The sequence below is a fragment of the Neodiprion pinetum genome, chromosome 4 (genome assembly GCF_021155775.2).
Source record: "Neodiprion pinetum isolate iyNeoPine1 chromosome 4, iyNeoPine1.2, whole genome shotgun sequence".
Lineage (NCBI taxonomy): Eukaryota > Metazoa > Arthropoda > Insecta > Hymenoptera > Diprionidae > Neodiprion > Neodiprion pinetum.
The window spans coordinates 50,349-69,868 of record NC_060235.2 but is presented as its reverse complement, the minus strand read 5'-3'; the positions used below and the strand labels follow the sequence as shown (position 1 = coordinate 69,868).

Here is a 19,520-nt window from a genome sequence, read left to right as displayed (position 1 = left end):
CGAGTCGAAATTCTGCCGAGAGACCTTAATTCGAAAGGACTCTATTTATTTCTCCCGATTTTGTTCACCCTTATTCTCACCGGACTCGATACAGACCCTACTCCGATTCGGCGGGCCGCCGCCATGCCGCGACTTACCTTTACGGGATTTTCTGATTCGGTCACATAAAGGTTACCGGACAGGCAGGGTGCTCGCGTGGCAGAGCGTACAATAGGAAGACGAGCCTGATCCCTTGGCAATGCGTTGCGAGCATATAGGCGGAGATCTTTTAATACTTTATCAAGTCAGCCAAGCTGGACGTCCCCAACCGATACTTGCTTCGTGCAACCTCCGAACTGCTTTATCGTGCATCGCTTTCGGGATGAGATTTTCAACAGAAACCTAAGTTTCATACGTAACGTCAATTTCTTCACCCTACCTGTCGATTCACCCTCATGGAATATGAAAACATCCTTCGTACAATGGACCGGTTGGACGTTTGTTGATGCGGCGATGGAAGGAAATGGTCGGGATGAACAATCCAGCACAGTTGAACGTGACCCGGGAAATGGAATTCAGGAAGAATTGTGCGGGAGCAGTATCGACTCAACTATAATGCTGACTTTCAGAGTATATTTATTTACGAAATCAAATCTATGTACAAATATGGGGGTAGTCATGTTTTCTTTTGCTTATATTTATTATGGTTGAATAATAATTCTTAACAATTGACGATGAAATCGCAATAGTCGTAGGTATTTTATTTTACGCAGATGCACACCTACGAAGGTGGACGGCTGCAGGCCCGTTAAAGGCGATCGGTGCTGTCTGTTAACATCTATTTAACGTACAAATGACACGTGCGTCCTTGATAGGCCAAAATCCACCTCTGCAGATGTATGTTAGACAGGCTATTCTAATAATCCCAAGTACGCGTACAATTTTACCATTAGTTTGGGATATTCGTACGTTTCGATACGTATCACACACACACACTCATTGTATATCCGGTATACTTGTACAACAATATCGGCGCGTGGGTAGCCGCAATATGAATAAATTAATTGTATCGGTTATTTGCGCTCGGAATTAGTCGTATGTCAGCCTGTTGCACTTTATTACATTTGAAAAATTTTGAATCGCGACTTTTCGGTGATGAAATTAGTACGACCGGCAGATGCATTTCAAGTATGTTAATGCGATTCGGGAATGGGACGTTTATTATGAATAATAGGGATAATTCGGCAATGCAAAGTAAGTCTTATGTGATATCATATGCTGAACGCGATTGCATTAATCCCAAAGTAAGTTTGTTAAATATGATGAGACTGTTGTTTTCGGTAAATCATCAGTCGCCGAAACTGACTAGATTCTCGATAGGTTGAGTATTTTATTGCTCACATTTGATCCGTATGTTAGCTGATTTCATCGTGAAGCCGATCAAGTAGAATAATTTTTATTACGGTTACTTTTTTTCACCAAACGCTACCATTCTGACTAGAAATATTGTCGCTGATCTGATATGCCTATAATTGAATCATCCTTCGATAGATAAGAGATATATTAATCTACGACACAGGATTGATTATACCGTACAGCTAAAGCTAAACATTTACGATGATTCGGTCAGCTTGACTAGAAATTATACTTGTTAGATCTACTACTGAATAATTATCCCGGTCGTTCGGACCGAAAGGGCTCTTTGAGAGAGGCGGTGCTCGAATTGCAGAGATTGGGGTGACCGAGCCGCTAGTGAATAGCTCATTGTCAGCAAAACATTCCCAATTGTATATTTAATTGTATTCGATGAGTTTTCAAGGGTCTGTAGTCCTAGTTGACGGGTAAGGCATCCTCGCCGTACCTTTTAATTTTGGCAGGAATTTCGATACCTCCGCGTCCAATCCAGGGAAAGCCGGAAAGAGACAATAAATTTCCCTCTTTTCCTAATTTTCAAATCTCGGCCATAGAGGCATTCTGTCGAATTTCAAGGCAGGTAGTGAGAAACATACAGACACAGAGAGCAGACACGCGTATTCAAAAACTTTACCCAACATGCCACATTCAATTTGCAAATAGCAATTACATGTATATAGTAATTACAGATAATTACTGTCGTAATTATTTTCAACCAGTGTATGACTATCAACTATGTATGTACCTTTACACGCAAAATACCAGTGACGATTCCCTCACACTTTCACGTGATAGTTTCGAATTACGATATGTCCTTGGGTCGCCAGACCATCTGTTGTTGGGTTTTAGGTCGGACGATCAACTTCTTGGCTTCTGCACCGTGTAATATGCACCTATACGTATCGTAGTGCGGTTATTCTTCTTTGATTAAAATTACGCCAATGCGATATGACTGGACAAGAGATATTTGTTTAAATAATTTACAGAAACTAGATAACGTTACACCTATGACAGACTAGACTTTTACTTTGACTAGACGTTACCGACTAGATGCGCATTTCGACGCTGAAATCACATATATCGCAGATTTTACAATTAGATCCGGTGATTCTAAGGTCGGACTTTATACGTTAAACTGTTATATGCGCGGTTGCCTTAATTATCTTTGATATCGTTAGCTGTACGACCGTGAATCAATCATCACTTACCAATCTGCATTCATTATTATCAGTAGGTACTCACCCGCGATGATTGACTGGTCCGGGTGAAAATATACGACTATAAAAAACGTTTTTACATACGACCATAAGAACGTAAGGTCTGTTCGAGAAGCTTCTAGAAAATTTTTGGCTCTGGTTTTTAATCGATCTACGTAACATCACCTTCCGTCAACAAGAATACCATATAATTGTCATCGATTCTTGATTATTTCTAATAATATTTTTCTCAGTATCATACTCTTGAGTAACCCACTGCGATGCTATCTACACATTTACAATGTACAGGTACTATTACCGCGTATACTATTTTATAATCTATCAATTTTTCTCGTTACAACTAATCAATGTACAACGATTTACAATGTTTCACATTCATTTTAGAATTGTTTTTCTTTCATGTTCCACAATTCTTCTTGAAATATAAAATTTTATGAACAATAATCGGGTGACAATGTCGATCCCATCGTTATACAACAGACATACGTATATGACTCTAGTGTTGACGGTGAACGGTATGATCGTTTTTGAAAAGTTGTTTATTCCCCCTTATTATAAACCAGATCAGTTGACCGGCATTGCATAATTAAACGTACAATATTAACACGGAGAGCAATCGGAAAATCTGGAACGGATAACCAACTGAATCGTGAAAAATAAACGATCGATGGATACAATACATGTAATTTATTCGATTCGTCAAGTCCGAATAACGAATACCTTTCAGAGCGAATGAGAAACTTATCAGCCGAACACGTATACAATGCGCTGAATTTGACTATTTACATTTGCTTACGGGTAGATGCGATGTTTGTCTGTTGCTCAATTGAAGCGTGGCATCTCTCTCGAGAATCGCTGTTACGAAAACTGCCACAGTTGGCGAATTTAGCAAACGGGCCGAAAATATCGCGAGCAAAGGTACGTAAATGAAAAATCTGAAGGTACCGCAATGACATACCTATGCCATAATGCCGATGTGAACGTGTGGCCTAGAACGATACTTACTACACCCCGTTCGAAGCGCCATGCCAGTGGCGTACGGTGTTTCGGTAATTTGTTTGTCTCTCGGCTGACGAGAGCAAAGCATCCAGAGCTAAAAACGACTTTATCTCAAGAATAATAGAAGCGATAAGAACAGTAACGATGTAACGATAATGACAGCGTTGACGGCGGCGCTATAGCCGCGAAGCCCCTGCACGCCAGCCGAAGTCCGAAAATTTTGTCTTATTACTCACGACTTGTTTCGAATGCCCTGAATGTCCGGTAACCCCCGCCCCTTCCACCCATCCGAAAAACCGTCCGCCTCGTCGCCGTCCGGTCTCACATAAGATCAAGACCGAATCTCCAGTAGGGTCCCGGCCTCCTGGGCAATGGTCTCGCAGGAAATTGGTGTCAGGGTGCTTCGCAGGTCAGGGCCGAAACTGCAAGGTGCGCGCCGTTTGTCCCGCTGGCCGCGGGCGCCGGTGCCGCCGACTCGGGATGCTGTGCGGCGAGGTGCTTGCGTAGGGCGGCCTGCCGACCGAACTTAGCGTCGCAGTTCGAACAGGCGAACTCGGCCCCGATGCTCGCGGGCTGGTTGGAGGGGCCGTCGGGCTGCAGGTTGGAGGTCCGGGGCTTGTGCCAGCGGCGGTGGGAGGCGAGGTTGGCTGGGCAGGAGAACCGCTTGTCACACTCCGGGCATCGGTACTCGACGTGGGCGATACGGGAGCAGCGGTGCTGCGCGAGCTGGAAGGCATCCCCGTGCAGCTGCCGGCAGAGCCTGCACTGGTAGGGCCCAAGCCGGTTCTCGATCTTTGCCAACTCGGCCCGCGCCTCCACGGTAACCTCGACGACGTTGAAGGCGGGATCGATGTCCCCGGTAACGACCGCCTCGTCGGGACCGAGGATAACGGTCCCGGATACGGGGCTGCTCGTGTCCTCGTCGAACTTCAATCGTCTCGCGTGCTTCTTCTTCGACCTCTGCGGCCCCCCCTTCTCGCCCTTCTCGCCCTTGTCGCCGTGCAGGGCCAACGCCGGGGAGCCACCCGAGCCCGGATCCTCCCTTGGCCGTTTCCTCGGGCACTGCGGCGGCGACGGCGTGCTCGGCGGTGTCATCGGCGCGCTGATGCCCTGAAGGTGGTGTTGCGGTGTTGTCGGCACTCGCGGCGGCGAATAGCCGCTCGACTCCGGCTCGAATCCCTCGGTCACCACCGTCTGCTCCCGACGCAGATTTACCTCGGGCTCGTGGTCGATCGTGCTCATCTCCGCTCTGCCGGGGCTCGGCTTTAGCGACAAGTCCAGGGGGCTCGGCGACGCTGGCCGCTGGACCGTGTGCCACGTGGGGAACGCGTGGTGGTGCTGATCCGGTATAACCGAGTACTGCTCCGCCTCGAAGGACGAGGTGCCGGCGTAGGCGGCCGCGTATCCCGACCCGTCATCGCCGTACCCGTAACCACCCGCGAGGTACTTGATCCCCGGTGATACGAACGCCCGCGGCAAAGTCCCGTGCAGCATCCTGACCCCTCGCTCGGATCGCGGCTCGTTCCGAGGGTCCTTGCGGGTTTCGCGCTTCTTCTCTAAGATTAACGGTCCGACGTCGGTCGTTCGTTCGCCGTTACTCTCGAGTCGCGAGCCTCGCTATCTGCCACGGGTTTCATCGAACGCGCGTTCTCCACATTCCCAATCTCCGCTCTCGGCCAATTTCTGCACTTGACAGAAATCGGTGCAACCTCTTCCCTGATTGATCTTGTAATCTTCGACAGCCTTAGACCCGCGGTATAAGGCTCCGAGATTCAGTTCGCCGATGCGTCCGGGATGCGTAGTTCCTCGACGACGGAGCAGAATTGGAAAATGCAGATTGTCTCGTATGATTTCTGGTTACTTTGGTGGTAAAACGGCGTCTGTCACTTTTGCACTGCCTTCAGATCGTCACAGTATTCGTTGCTCGTCCTGCCGGTTCCAAGAAGAAAGCCCCGTGATAACGTTCTGCAAAAGCCTCGTTCGGCTTTGCGCCACGTCGGCCTGCCTCGAGACGTGCGACGTGCCGGCGATGGCTAGACGCCGTTTGACGCCTGTACCGCGCGCGTCACCTCTCCTATACCCCGAAGCCCCGCCCCGGAGCTCCCGGCTCCGGGCTACGATTGGCTGAATCCCCCTCCCCCCCTCGCGCCACTCTCCGGCTCGGCCGTGTCGCCGCGTCCAACCGAGATCCCCGTTATGCCGATCTACAGTAACAGTTTTGCGACGCGCTGAACCTGTAGACCCGACAGGACCACCGCGGGATACGGGGCGAAGGTTGAAGACTATTTGACAATTTTCGAACGACAGTTCAAGACTGAGCCTCGTCGGATCTGTCGGCTTTGGAAAGAAATTTCAGATTCATAATGAAACCGATACAAGTATAGGTACAGCCCGGACTTTATTCGGCTCCGATCGTCTGGTTATCGTGGCGTTTGACGTATTTCGGGGGAAAAAAACCGAATATATGCCTATGTACGTACATACGTGTATATCGCATGCAGAAATAAGATTCACTAATCCAGCAGACAAACAAGAGTCGGTACGGAGTCTGCAGACGGATAAAACCGTCGTAACGTTAAGAATTCTTATCACGATGCTCGAAAATCGAATTGTCGAATTTCAAGGTGCTCATTCAATGTACCTACATAAGTATATTATAGAAGACGCAAAGTTTTGAGAGCGATTCCAAGAGGTTTCGTTGAAATCGGTTTGTGTTTAGGGATTGCGAAACACAAAAATGTGTGTTTTTTTGGTCAATTTTTGTCATTTTCAGACATTAAAATTATTGCTCCTGTATGCCACATCATCGTTACAATTTATTCATAAAATTTGATAAAATACACGATATTCAATAGTTGAAGGCTGTCAAAGTGAATATCCATTCGTCATTGTGAACGTTTGATGCAACTTCTAAAGACGCTATAAGGGTCGATTTTCGATTCCACAAAAACACGCAACGTTTTCTTATCAATTAATTTTCTCTTACGGCTACTTTTAGTCTTGGCATAATCTACAGTGCATAGTAGAACAGCAATTGATAAAAAATTTCTGGATTGAAACTGTTGCTGATACAAATAATTTAATTTTCGGGCAAGGTCAAAAACTAATTTACGTTTACCAAAGTACGTTCAGTTTTTTTTTTCCATCACGCTGCCGGAGGAAAATAATTACCTGTAAGAATGGGACAAAACATAATGCTTAGGTAGGTATATGACACTATTGGAAAGTGAGATATAAAATAGCATTATTACCCTGTATATGTTACCGGACGATTTGAAAAGGATTCAAAACCCAAAAGTTGTATCGAACAGCAAATTATGTTCATTAAATTATTTACTATTACATTAGGACATGAGCGAAACAAGCGACGATGTGCAAATGCTCTAGTTAGTCAGTGGAAAAGTTATACGTAGAATTGTATATCCACTTTCAATTCCTTCTCTTTCTCTCATCTGTTCCATAAGTATGTAAAGTTATACCGCTTCACCCGGCCCATATCTCATGACCCGTCAAGCTTAGACCGTATGTATATGCGAACGCTTTAATTTTTTTTGTAGAATTTGATGCAGCTTCAGATACCGAGGTTAAAAAATATACTTTTCCATTGAGAAAGAATAGATAAATAAATGAAGTAGAAAAATAAAAAAAATAAAAAAAAAAACAAGTCGACTCGTGCACGTGTTGCTAATGGTTCCGTTTGCAATAAACGTGATACAACCAAATTTTTCTCCCTTCGAACTCTGAACATTTTTTATCCAACTTTTCTCCGCGTATCACGTTTTTTCCTGAGATATCGGCTTGGGGTGGTTGAAAAAAATAACCCTGTACGGAAGAATCTCGGACTCGCTCGTGGATGTATCTACTGGACAGTCCGCGATTCCTTCACCGCCGAGTGTCGAAGTTAAAAATGGTGATAAAATGTACCGTGTAGGTATATCTCCTCGGCTGTAAGGTTATTTGAAAATACGGCTAATCAGACGGTAGACCGGAATTTATCATCGGTGAGTTGTGACGCTGGGGTGCGTGAGTCGAGGCGAGCGGACGCGGTGTCCGAGGCGGCGGGCTGAATGACGAGTCCACCCCAATTGCCTTGGCATGCGTTATCGGGCGGCCTACGGCAACGTACGAATGTAAGCTGCACGGTTACAGCGTGATTAGGGATGCGGTGAAAGAATAAGAAAGCGACGAAGAGATGGCATGAATGCATATTGTGTGTATATAATAACTGTAGTCCACGATAATTATACCTGTACATGAGTGTAATGGATGTACCTACTTGTACTGCAGATGCATCGCGAATTTCCCCTCCTTGGAAGCCAGCACCTAATACAGATTTCTATCTCCCAGCCGGCCTCGCTACCGGAATTTATATCAACAGGCACAACGGCTCGATACGTTTGTTTTTTTTACGCGCATGAACTTCCAAGCACGTACAGTATAATTGTTCAACGAACGTCGCCACGCGTGGGTGGATGGTCACTCGATGATTGACGATCAGCACAAGCAACGAGCAGCGTGCATTCCGAAGAGCCGTATACTATACGACGGTTGGCCGATTATTGACTTATAGATTCGAGACACTCGACAACAATCTTTCTTCAGTTCCGCCGGAATTTTGGATTCGCAACAGTTTCAGTTTTACCAGTGATACCATTCGACGGTTTTACTCGTTCGATTACGCGTCGGCAGCTTGCATATATCCTCGGAATCGACCAAGTCTAAATGAGAGATAAACGGAGAGGCCAGTTATCAATGCATATGAATTATGCAGCTGAATCCACAGTCAAGTCTGGGGACCTGGACTTTTTGCAGAACTCGCTGGCTTTCCGTTAATCCGGGTCTCGCGGGAGACGCGAGACGAGAAGATCGTGCAGATGTATGTGTGCGAGACCAAACAATTGCTCCGTAATTGGACTAGGGCTGAGACCAAGACTTTGTTCTCAGGTTTTGGAATGACGAAGGAGAGGAAATGACAACTTGCGTGTTTCCCCGCAATTACCGTTGCCAATTTTGTCGCTGTTTGGGGTGAAAGAGGTGCGGTAACGCGGTTGATTGTCGACGTTTTTCAAAATTTCCTGCACTGCCTGTGATTCCTGATTTCGGTTGTAGTCGTGCTTTTTTGATGCCGTTGATTCCTGCTACCCTATAATCAGGCCAAAAGCGCGATTTTGAGCTGCTTATGGGCTTACCCGATGGATGGTGTTTACGGTGCAGCTCTCTGCATAAGCAATAACTCGTCGTTCCTGCAAATGAAAATTATCGCGGCTGAGGCACGCATAGACGGTAGATTTGTTTCGACTCCGGTATAAAAAAAAACAAAAAATTTGTAATACCTACGACAGGGACAAGGGCTGGAATCGCTGAAAAGCATGCAGCGAATATGAAAGGCCAACTCGAGTCAAAAACAGCTACCTGCCATCGGCTTGTTTCGACGATCCGGAGAAACGATTGTCGCTGGTACTCTTATACAGAGCCGCGTGTGATTTATTTTGTTTACCAATTATACTTTGACCCTCGGTACTCGTGAATAATCGAAAACGTGTAAAGTCTAGCCAGGTTCGGTACTTTTGATATTCGCAGCCCAAATTTTGCCAAAACTACTTTGTCATTCCGCTCTCTCTCATTCCACTGCAGTTCTGTAAATTAAATTTATGGATGTGTAACCTATTTATTTCGCAATCCCAAGACTAAAATTTTCTCACACTCAGCTCCCTTTACTGTAGGTTATATTTCTTACGGGTTCGCTTGCTGTGTTACACGTCATGTGTTCCTTGCTTCGCATTATAAAAACGTATATAGGTATGCACCATTCGTCTCGTACAAGTTGTACAAATTGACGAAATTATGGTATAAATAAATTCGCAGGCGGTGTTTGGACGCGTGTACATATCGTTCGAAGAGTAGATTACACACCAATTTATAGTCAGAGCCAACCCCTTATATAAAAAATCACTAAAAAATACTTTTCGTGCAATACGTTTATCTCATTATAGGGTATAAATAACGGTTCTCCAAAACAGTACTTTAAAATATCCGCCCACCGCGAAGCCGCCTATAATTAGCGTATAGAGAGACGCAATTACTAACAATACGCGGAGTCGTCTATTCGGAGCGTTCGTGTGCTTTGTTAATATCGGCGTAATAACCCCTCCTTCAGCCCTTAAACATTTCATACTTCGCGGCACATGTTAAAAGCACTTTTTCCTCGCGAAGATCGACGCCGCATCTGTGTCGCACGGCTCAATTATGGCAATAATATACTGTAACCACACGGAGAACAATTACCTTGTACCGCGTACGCGCGTGTTTCTTTCCGGTCGTTCTCTGTGCCTTTGTGCAATTTCATCCCCATGCACTGATTTCGCCGAGGAACTTACGCACCGAAGCCAACCTCCAAGGAAAACGTTCATGTTGGATTCATAATGCAGCAGCGATTAGCCATACGTTAGAGAAATCGTAAGCCCTTCAACGTTACACCCATACCGGCGTACGAAGCTAGACCGGCGTCGGCTCAGACGCCGCGGAACCTGCCGACTCTCCTGTAGGCCATGCATATTTGATGCGATTTTAATGTGTCTCTGGTCCATCCGCCTCCCCTCCTCCAGCATCCCATAGCTTCGACGAAGAGCCGGGAGAGTGTGCTGTGATGCTCTAATCGGCTTACCGAACCGCCCGCCCTCGCTCCCTGCGACCGGCGACCGGTGACCGGGTGTATATACCTATAGTTTATCCCTATACCTACGTGCAGATACGTAGGGGGACGTATATTTTTATACGCATATGTATACATGTATGTATAATATCTACATGTACGCGCACGCTCGGATATACGGTATTATATGCGCATGTCTATATACGCGCGCGCGCGTGTGTGTGTGTGTGTGTGTGTGTGTGTGTATATACGCACCTAGGTAAACACGTATACACGAGGACCCAATCTCCTCCGAACGACAGCTATTACTTTGTGGTTTGCCGGGGTGTAGCCTATGCGGGTTGGCTTACTTGCGGGATATATTTGAAGGATATGGACTCGATGCGACCCGTAACCCCGACAGCAAAGCCGGAACAGTTCCAAGACTTTTACCGAGATCGCATAAAAATTTGTTAGTGTATGTAGAGACTATTTGATTGCCGCGATAACGGTTAATTTGCAAGAGGTTTTGATGCGGCATGCCGCGTGCTGAAGTGATTCGTCGTGTTCCTTCGCCGTGGATCTCCCCCACTATCATGAGAAACTGTGATAACAGGCGGGTAGAGAAACGAACTGGATGTATCTCTCTGTTATTGTTTTCAATTGGTACCTGTACATAATTGTGGAAATGTTTTGTTACAGTGGGTACTGTACTGCGAACCCGCGGTGCCTCGGGCCAGATCGAAGACGCATTATTGGATCGTGTTACGATAAACACTTGCACGAGCCCTTTTGCAGCTTGCCAATCAGGCCGCCTGGCTTTCCTTGTTTCCACGTTCACCCCTCATCTCCGTTGCTACAGAGGACAACAACAAAGGTAACTGAGAACGATAGCAAATAAACAGATCGTAATGCAGACGGCAAAGTTGAAGTGAATTAAAAGAGAATAGTACCTAAGTATCATGCAAGGTCGTCTATTCGCGGATCGAACGATCTGTAACGTCATTATAAGATACCATTAGGGCGTAGCCGGTGAAATAGATGTGTTCACATTGCTGTGTTGATCAGTACTCTATAAGTACTGGCTAGCTGGTCCGTAACAACTTGTGGTGATCATGGCATCGCTCAATTGTTGGATGCAAACTTCTCGAGGGATGTGGTCGAGATTGCTTCTAGTTATCTCTGAAATAGCTGGACGCTTTCAGCCACGCGGCCACGTATCGAATTTCTAGAGGTATATTTGCATGGTTTCAACGTCCAGCTGCAGGGTTGTAAGATTACCTTATAACGATTTTTATCTGGAACCATTCTACCAAGAATTCTATAAGGGCCCCTCGCATTTTGTGAACATTTACTCGCGTACAGGGGTACGTTTCATAATTCGTATTGCCTGCACGGCGACTGTTAAACGCGAAAGATATGTCACGTGGGAATGATGACAAAATCCTGGTTTTCAATGCGACAAAAGGATTATATTCTAGAAAAAAAAAAAATCACGTAAAAGAAATTGTCGAATAACTCAAGCATAGCCAATCGAGATCCGGCTGCTCGGTCTCCATCCGTGTTGATCGTATAGCGTAAATTTCACACTAACAATAAATCTACAGTGCTCCGCGATTTACGCTCGTTGATGCGGACGAGCCACAGAAAAGGATCCCCATTCCCAACCAGTCGTTATTTATCACTCGAGCCACGTTCGTCTCGTGCGGTAACATGCTTCCTGCATTTGGAAAGCAGCTGTCGGTAGGTACCTGTTTCACCGACGTACGGCTCGAAGCAAAGGCTGAAAAGTGAAAGAACAAAATCTCCCCCTTGAAAAGCAAATCAAGGTACAGAAACTCTGCAGGAAACTGTGCGCGGTAATTAATTCACGTTGCGTTGTGCATGAGGATGAAGTATGACAATGCGCCAAGTTCATGTAATCTAATAATCAAACTAATGAATCAGTCAAATACCAAATAGGTGAAATTTTATTTTTCAGCTTTTTGTTCGTATGATTTCACACAAGTTGGTTGAAATAGCCTGTTTCGACACGAATGTTTTTTTTTGGTTTATTTTTATTTTTATTTTTTTTGTTTCGAAAAGTCGATCATTGTTATGTCGTGTTTGTGTTACGTGTGCGGAAATACCGCACACCGGCTCATCCTTGAAAACATTCACCTACCCAAATGTCACACCTACTTATGACAGAGCAGTGCATATTAATATTAATTCTTTCTGGTACTGCTGCGAAAGTTATACTTGGAAAAACATGTAGTTGATAATACAAGTGGTGATTTTCTTGGACAAATTGCCCGCGATATTCCCGTATGGTAACTTTTGATACAATCGTTACAACTGCTGGTATGGCATAATCATGGTCTTCGACACAGGTGTGGGCACTCTGTCTCTAAAATTGTAGCGAAGGTGACACCGACGTTGAGAACTTTTGCCGCATTTTTGCCGCTAGCGCCAGTTAGGGGGAGGTCAATGCATTTGTAGTGGTAGAGGCACTTATTGGGTGCTTTCCATTTACTGACTCGAGTCGACTTGTGTCGCTATTTCTGGTGTATTCCTTTGCCCAGATTGGCCGGTTACACCAGAAATAGCGACACAAGTCGACTTGAGTCAGTAAATGGAAAGCACCCATTATAGGCATGCACTTGTAGTAACCGGCCTCCGAGATTGCAACGCTCCGGTCTTTGGTGCAAAAACTAAGAGACACAAGCTTCAACAAGATTACGCGGCGTTCAACGGTAATGAGATAGGAGTACCCAGACCTGTGTAGAAGACCGTGGGTATAACGTACCGGGACAATGCCTAAAAGGTTAATTAACGATGCGAACGACGCTCGCTGGCAGACAGGCAACTGAGCTTAAATCTCGGGTGCTTTGCTGCACGTAAGATGTAATTTCGGTTGCCTATCTGCTGGCGATGCGTCGTTCGCAGGCGCAGCGTTAACCTTCTAAGATCCTCCCGGTGACGTATGTACGTACATACATTATACAGATGTGTATGGTTTCAAGTTGGAAGAACTAAGCTGGGTAGCAATTATCATCTGCTTCATCTTTGATTCCAAAATTCCTGAAACAGTTCTACTATCACTGTTATCACTGGGGCGTAATAACAATTAATAAACCGAATGAAGAGGGAAAGAGGAAAACAAATTCCACCATCCCGCGCACAGTGACGCAAATGTTGGCGAACCTTTGAACAATAATATAGGCATACAGATATCACAAGGTTTTGGTTAATCCAAGATATTAACGTAAACTAGTAACGGTATGGTGGACAATCCGAGAAATCGATGCAAAGTACTTCCGTGTTGGTAGTGGCCAGAGCTCAGAGCAGAGGCCTGACAGGCAGTGTGGGGCGTCCCGAGCGTTAGCAGGACCTTATCGGAAGAATAGGAGGGTTTCGTCTCCGTGCATACGGCCCGCCCAGCCATCGTCCGTAATTGCCTAGCGTCGGATTGCGACGCTGTGTGAATTTGTCGGGATTCCCTCAACCATCTGCGGAGCCAGAGACTCAGCCATGCGATCTCACAGTCGCATTCAAGTGGGTTGCCGGATACCTGCAAGCCACCTGTAAGAGAAATTTCATATTTTTCATCTTCTTGAGGTGGTCAACACGAACGGGGAAAAAGATGGAGAAAAATGTCTACAGATCCCGTATTTACTCGTTACGGAGGGCCAAAAAATTTAATCACCAGCCACCATGTTTGTCCCCACCGCTTCCCACGAAAGATTTCCGTATATTATTGACGGGCTGAGCTCGTTTATGTGGTTGTCCCTCAGGTCCAGAGTCAGCTGTGAGAGTCGTTTAGTCAGGGACAAAAAAATATCGGACTGGAACCTCTGTACTCGGGTGTTTTTTATCCTAAGTATAAGCTCGCCACCTTCAATGGTTGAGAATGCCTCCGAGGTAACGGTCTCTAAGTCACTCCCGGTTATTGTGAGTTCCTTGAGCTGTTTCGAAAACGCGTTCTCTATCTGGTGCTTTAGCACGTTTTCCTTTATCTCTATTTCCACGAATTTCAACGGCAGACCGCTGAGCAGAAACCGCAAGTGAAATCCCTCCGCCTGCGGCCATGTCTGCACCTGAAGGTATTTCAGGTATCGCAAGTGACTCAGCGCGTCCCTTTCTACACTTCGAACGCTATTCAAATTCTTGATGTTCAACTTCTCCAGCCTTGGGTACCTTGAGAACATTTCCTTCGTCAGTTCCTGCGGATAAATAGGAAAAAACATCTCGCGTTGCCGTTGGACTTGGCCTAAATAGAATACTGATTACTACCTCTATAATGTTCCCCGAGACGTCCAGTTCCCTGAGATGGTCAAGCCTGACACCGGGCATGAATTTGACTAGATTTTTTACGAGCCTCAAAGTCCTCAGCTCCTCGAGGTACTGGAAATCGTTATTAGAAATGGAGCTGATGCTATTGAGCGACAGGTCAAGTACACTTAAATTGGCCAGGGGTAGGATAGGCACTTTTCCAAGACTGCATTTGGCTAGGGATAGCTGTCTCAGGTCCGGTAAGTAGTGGAAGAGCTCTTTGAAATTTGCCTGCAGACTGTTGTGGGAAATATTCAAGGTGAGCAGTTTTCCAAGTGCGACGAAAGAGTTGTCGGGTAGTATAGTCAGCCGGTTGTGGGCCAAATTTAGAGAGTTCAGAAGGGAGGTTGGAAACGAGGCTGAGTCGAGATGGTCAATGAAATTGTTTCCCAAGTCGAGGTCGCGCAGGGTGTAACCGACCTCGGCGAACGATGTCGAGGGAACGACATAGAATATGTTGTTACTCAGGTCGAGTATTTCGATTTGGGTGCCTTCAAAAACGTCCCTGGGTAAGGAACGGATTTTATTTCTCGCAAGGTTGAGTACGCGGAGTTTTTTTAAATTTCTGAACTGCTCCATCATTAACTGGTTTATACTGTTACCGCTGAGGTCGAGCTGCTGCAGCGTTTCGAGACCATAAAACGCCTGCTTACTCAGCACTTGAATTTTGTTGTTCCGCAGGTTCAGGTACTCTAGATGCTTCAAAGTGAATGCGCCGGACTCAACCGCTGTGACAAAGTTGCCGCGTAAATCCAGGGTTCTCAGATTCGGTGTGCCGTTGAACGCCGTTCCGGGCAGAGACGTGATGTTGTTGAAGCTCAGGTCCAGGTGTCGCAGGGTGGGCAAGTCCCCGGGAATAATTGAGCTGATGGCGTTGAAAGAAACGTTCAGGGTAAAATCGTCGCTGCCACTTTCATGGATCGAGTCCAGGTTAAGCTTGCCTAAGTAGTTGAACTCGAGGTGCAAGAACTGGAGACTCTCGAGCTGGCTGAACGTCCCGGGGCTTAGGTGGGCTATTTTGTTCTGCGCGAGGGATACCGTGACCAATTTCCGGCACGAGCTTATCGACGATGACGTTAGAAAGTGGATACGGTTGCCCGACAAGTCGAGTGACCGCAGCTCCGTCAGGTTGTGGAACGTGTTGGATGGTATGGTCTCGAGGAAATTATAGCCGAGTTTGACGTCGCGAAGCTCGAGGTGGATCGACGAGTGGATTATCTGCTCTGGTAGGTACTGAAGCCTGTTCGACTCCAGGTTGACGTACCGCAGTTTCTGGAACGAGTAGAAGGCGGTTGTGTCGAGCACCTGGAAATTGTTGTTGTCCAGCACCATCCAGAGTAGATTCCTTAACTGCTTGAGAGCGTGACGAGGGAAAACGTCCATCGCGAATGCAAAGCTCAGCTCCAGAATCTCCAGGCTCTCTTCGAGTCCTAGGAACGCGTCATCGTCCAACTCCGTAATGTGGTTGAACGAGAGGCTGAGCTCCTTCAGCCTGTTAGCGCCCCGAAACGTTTCCGGTTTCAATTTACTCAGCATATTGTTACGCAACAGTAGGATTTCCAGGTTGGTAGCCCACTCGAAGTCTCCCGGCTGTATTGATAAAATGTTATTGTAGCCCAGGTTCAAGTGCAGCAGTTTGTTGCACTCGCTTAGCGCCCCGACAGGCACGTACTTAAGGTTGTTTGTGGCCATCGACAAGGCACGGAGGTTATTGCCGAATCCGAGAAAACTCTCATCCGAAACATTTGATACCTTGTTGTTTGCCAGGTATAGGTACGTAATGCGATTCATCGAGCGTATCGCCTCGGGGACCACGATTAGGTTGTTATTTTCCAAATTCAGGTATTCAAGGGTCTCCTCAAGGCCCTCGAACGCGTTGACATTGATCACGCTTATGTCGTTCGACGATAGGTACAACCGCCGCACGTTTATCTTCTCGAACATTCTGGCGGGGAGTGAGGACAGTTTGTTACTGGCCATGTTTAAGTCCCGGATCTGCAGCGTCGGGTAGCTATTCGTATAATTGATAGTGCTTATCGAGTTGTCGCTTACATCGATAAGTTCTAATTTCGGGCTTTCGAAGTGCGGCAGCACCAACGTCTTCATGTCGTTTCCCCTCAGGTACAGCCATGTCAAATCCTTCAGATTTCCAATGCTCGCTGGAAATTCTTTGATCAGGTTGTTGTTCATACTTAGTGTTTGTATGCGCGGTGGTAGCGCGGACGGTTCGATGCGCTCGATATTGTTGTTGTCCAGGTTTAGCCACATTAAAAATTTGAACCGCTTGAAACAGTTCGGTAGCTCGGCAATCGAGTTGTCCCCGAAGAACACGTTGGTTAGCGTGTTCGGCAGGTGGCCCCAGTTCCCATCCAAACTCGTCAAGTAATTACTGAAATATTTCGAAGTGATTACAATATCCATCTTCGTGGCGCGTATATTTCTATTCACAAATTTCATAACGCCAGCTCGTCCCTCGCTGGTTCGGCAACACCGAAAAAATGTTATTCTTCAACTTAGTATCGTATAATAAAACTCGATCTGTTCAACTCTCACGCAGGAGCAACTATATTCTCTAGGTTCTCAGAGGACACTACCGTGAAGGATGCATGCTCTCAACCAAACTTACTTTAGTTACCAACGAAAGCCTACCACCTAAGGATTTGCTTGCGAGTAAAAAATTGAATTAACTCTCCCGTCCGTTCTCATTTGGCCAGGGTTTTACACGTTGTTACCAATCGCATTCATGCTCATAACGGCACGACGGCGTTTACCCATGTCCAGTCTAAATGCCAAGTAGGATATCACATACAACGCAAACAGACTTGAAATGAATATTCTATGGTGCTGTTACACTTGGAAGATATGCCAGATATTATCGCGCTTCAGACAAAAATTTGCTACATACTTCGAGCATATAGTTAGGCAGGTGGCATTAGTTTACAACCATGCTGAAACTGAGAATCACATTTTTTTAGTGAGCTATCAAGGCAGCACTGCCGAGCATCGTCATCAAGAATCGCTGGAATGCCGTGAGTAACGATGAATCGTTAATGGGCTTATTTTCAACGATAACATCTAATGAGTATACTTCCTGGCTACCGCCGGGCTCACTCCTACAGCCGGTCCAGTCGGTCCGGGTGACAGATATAGGTATGTACGTTATTTACAATCAGTATCCCGAGTAAGCACGGTGTATCATTTAACGCGAAGTCTTCACAATTCACCTGTGCATGTTTAGCCAGGTCAACTTTTTCAAATTTCGGAACGCCTTGAGCGGCACCTTCGTTAAGTAATTGTAACTCAGGTCCAACGATCTCAGGTGGTCCGCCACTCCGCTGTGAGTAGAAAAATTACATAAAAAAACATTTCGTACAGCATTTTGAATTGTATACAGTGAGTTTTCATTGAATTTGGCCACTAAAAGAGTCCTGTAGCAAGTCCGGCACAGACGGTAACGCTATACCTGACCTGCCTGCGGCGCTCGCTACCATTCCCACGAAATTGAGCCCCACGTTATACACGGTGTACGCTTGTGGTCGCCTTGCTACCGGGTGTGGTCCAATTAATGGAAAACTCACGGCGTACGTGATTGCAGTTGTTTGACGGAGAATAGAAAAACAAACAAATTTTATACTCACGACAGCGATTTCTCCCCTACGAGCATCAGACGGTTGCTCATTAGACCGAGTGCCTCCACGTAGGAGCTGACCAGGGCCTCGTTTTCCAACACTTGCATGCCGGAACCCACGATGTCCAACTGCGCTACGTACCGAATCGGTATCTCTGAAACATACCGGCAGTCTCGTTTGATTTTTTGCCTCTTTCATTTCAAATTCGTTGAAAGGTTACGCGATTCACGATATTTCTTTCGAGAGAAAGTAACGAGGGTCACGTCCTCACCGGGAAAACGCGCGAAAGGCACGCCCATGCAGCTTACGTCCATCTGGGTATAATCGGCGTCGTCCTGAACCCAGCAGAGGCACATGGTGTTAAAGTTGCAGAGGACGTTGTAGGACCAGGCCACGTGCAGTCCCCAGTGAAGTGCGAAAACTGCCAGCCACATCTAAAACAATCGCAACGGTGCCCGTAGACACGCACGCGTAAGATGCGGGTGTTTTTCACAATATTGTAGAGTTCACCGAAGCGCAGCTTTTCGCAGGTGTAACGTGAATTAAAGGACGGGAAAAATAGAGAAAAGAAGCGGAGGACGCGGGGTGGGCCGAGGGGCCGTTTAATTAATGTTAAGCATCAAAGTGGGTCAGTGACATTGATACGCTGCACCAACATCTCTGAAAAGACAACATTATAATTATAATACTACGGACGGGTGGCGTAAGGGTTCGGTTTTTTTTTTTTTTTTTTTTTTTCTTTCACGCGCGCACGTATCGAGTACGTTTCAAGAATTAGGCGAAACTGAACGGAGCTCCGATACCGAGGTTTCGATCATTGTCATTTTTCTCTTCGCCTCGCTTCCGAACCCAGAGATATGCAGACATCGTCCCGTAATTACAAGGCACCTTGCACGCTCTCCCTGCAGCGTCTCGTACAAGGAGCGCAGGCAGGGCATAATATACACGTAACACGCCAACGTCTCAGTGCCTACTTGCATCACGAAATTGCTCGGTACTAACCTTGACTGGTATATAATTCCTTCGAATGCCTCGATAGTTGCGTTATACACGTATCGTGCGCGAGTGAGCGCATTGGTTCACGTGACGTGACGGGCCTCGCACATTCTACGGTTACCGTGATTTTTACTCGCCCCCTTTTACTCACTCTCGAAATTCGGACTTTCCACGACAATTCCCCAGTAACGTCTCAGCACTGTAGGGCGAATTGTTGCGGGGGCGCAGGCGCGCGTTATATGGATCGCGAAATAACCGACTTTCCTCACCTCTCCACCCCCACCCCTCTCCCGCGGATTTACCACCAATGTCGAATTGACGGTGATACTTGAAAGCTATCTC

The 19,520-nt window shown here is 46.3% G+C and overlaps 2 protein-coding genes across 2 annotated transcripts; both read right to left on the bottom strand.

The window, feature by feature from the left end:
• Positions 1-631: 631 nt before the first annotated feature.
• On the bottom strand, positions 632-5,633 carry LOC124217026 (insulinoma-associated protein 1a). The gene has a single exon (XM_046622264.2). The coding sequence runs from the start codon at positions 5,100-5,102 to the stop codon at positions 4,002-4,004; it is 1,101 nt and encodes a 366-aa protein (XP_046478220.1). The 5' UTR covers positions 5,103-5,633; the 3' UTR covers positions 632-4,001.
• Positions 5,634-12,195: 6,562 nt separating this feature from the next.
• On the bottom strand, positions 12,196-19,377 carry LOC124217016 (chaoptin). The gene is made up of 7 exons (XM_046622235.2): positions 19,185-19,377; positions 18,454-18,616; positions 18,192-18,336; positions 17,778-17,888; positions 14,515-16,942; positions 13,928-14,444; positions 12,196-13,803 (listed from the first exon to the last, which is right to left on the bottom strand). The coding sequence occupies exons 2-7, from the start codon at positions 18,614-18,616 to the stop codon at positions 13,469-13,471; spliced, it is 3,699 nt and encodes a 1,232-aa protein (XP_046478191.1). The 5' UTR covers positions 19,185-19,377; the 3' UTR covers positions 12,196-13,468.
• Between the last annotated feature and the right edge of the window lie 143 nt (positions 19,378-19,520).

Bases quoted from the DNA above. Each gene is read 5' to 3' on its own strand.
- LOC124217026 (XM_046622264.2), bottom strand. From the start codon at position 5,102: ATGCTGCACGGGACTTTGCCGCGGGCGTTCGTATCACCGGGGATCAAG.
- LOC124217016 (XM_046622235.2), bottom strand. From the start codon at position 18,616: ATGTGGCTGGCAGTTTTCGCACTTCACTGGGGACTGCACGTGGCCTGG. The intron at 18,337-18,453 runs GTGAGGACGTGA...GGTATGTTTCAG, and splicing joins GCCTTTCGCGCGTTTTCCCG to AGATACCGATTCGGTACGTA. The intron at 14,445-14,514 runs GTAGTAATCAGT...ATTTATCCGCAG, and splicing joins TCTCGGGGAACATTATAGAG to GAACTGACGAAGGAAATGTT.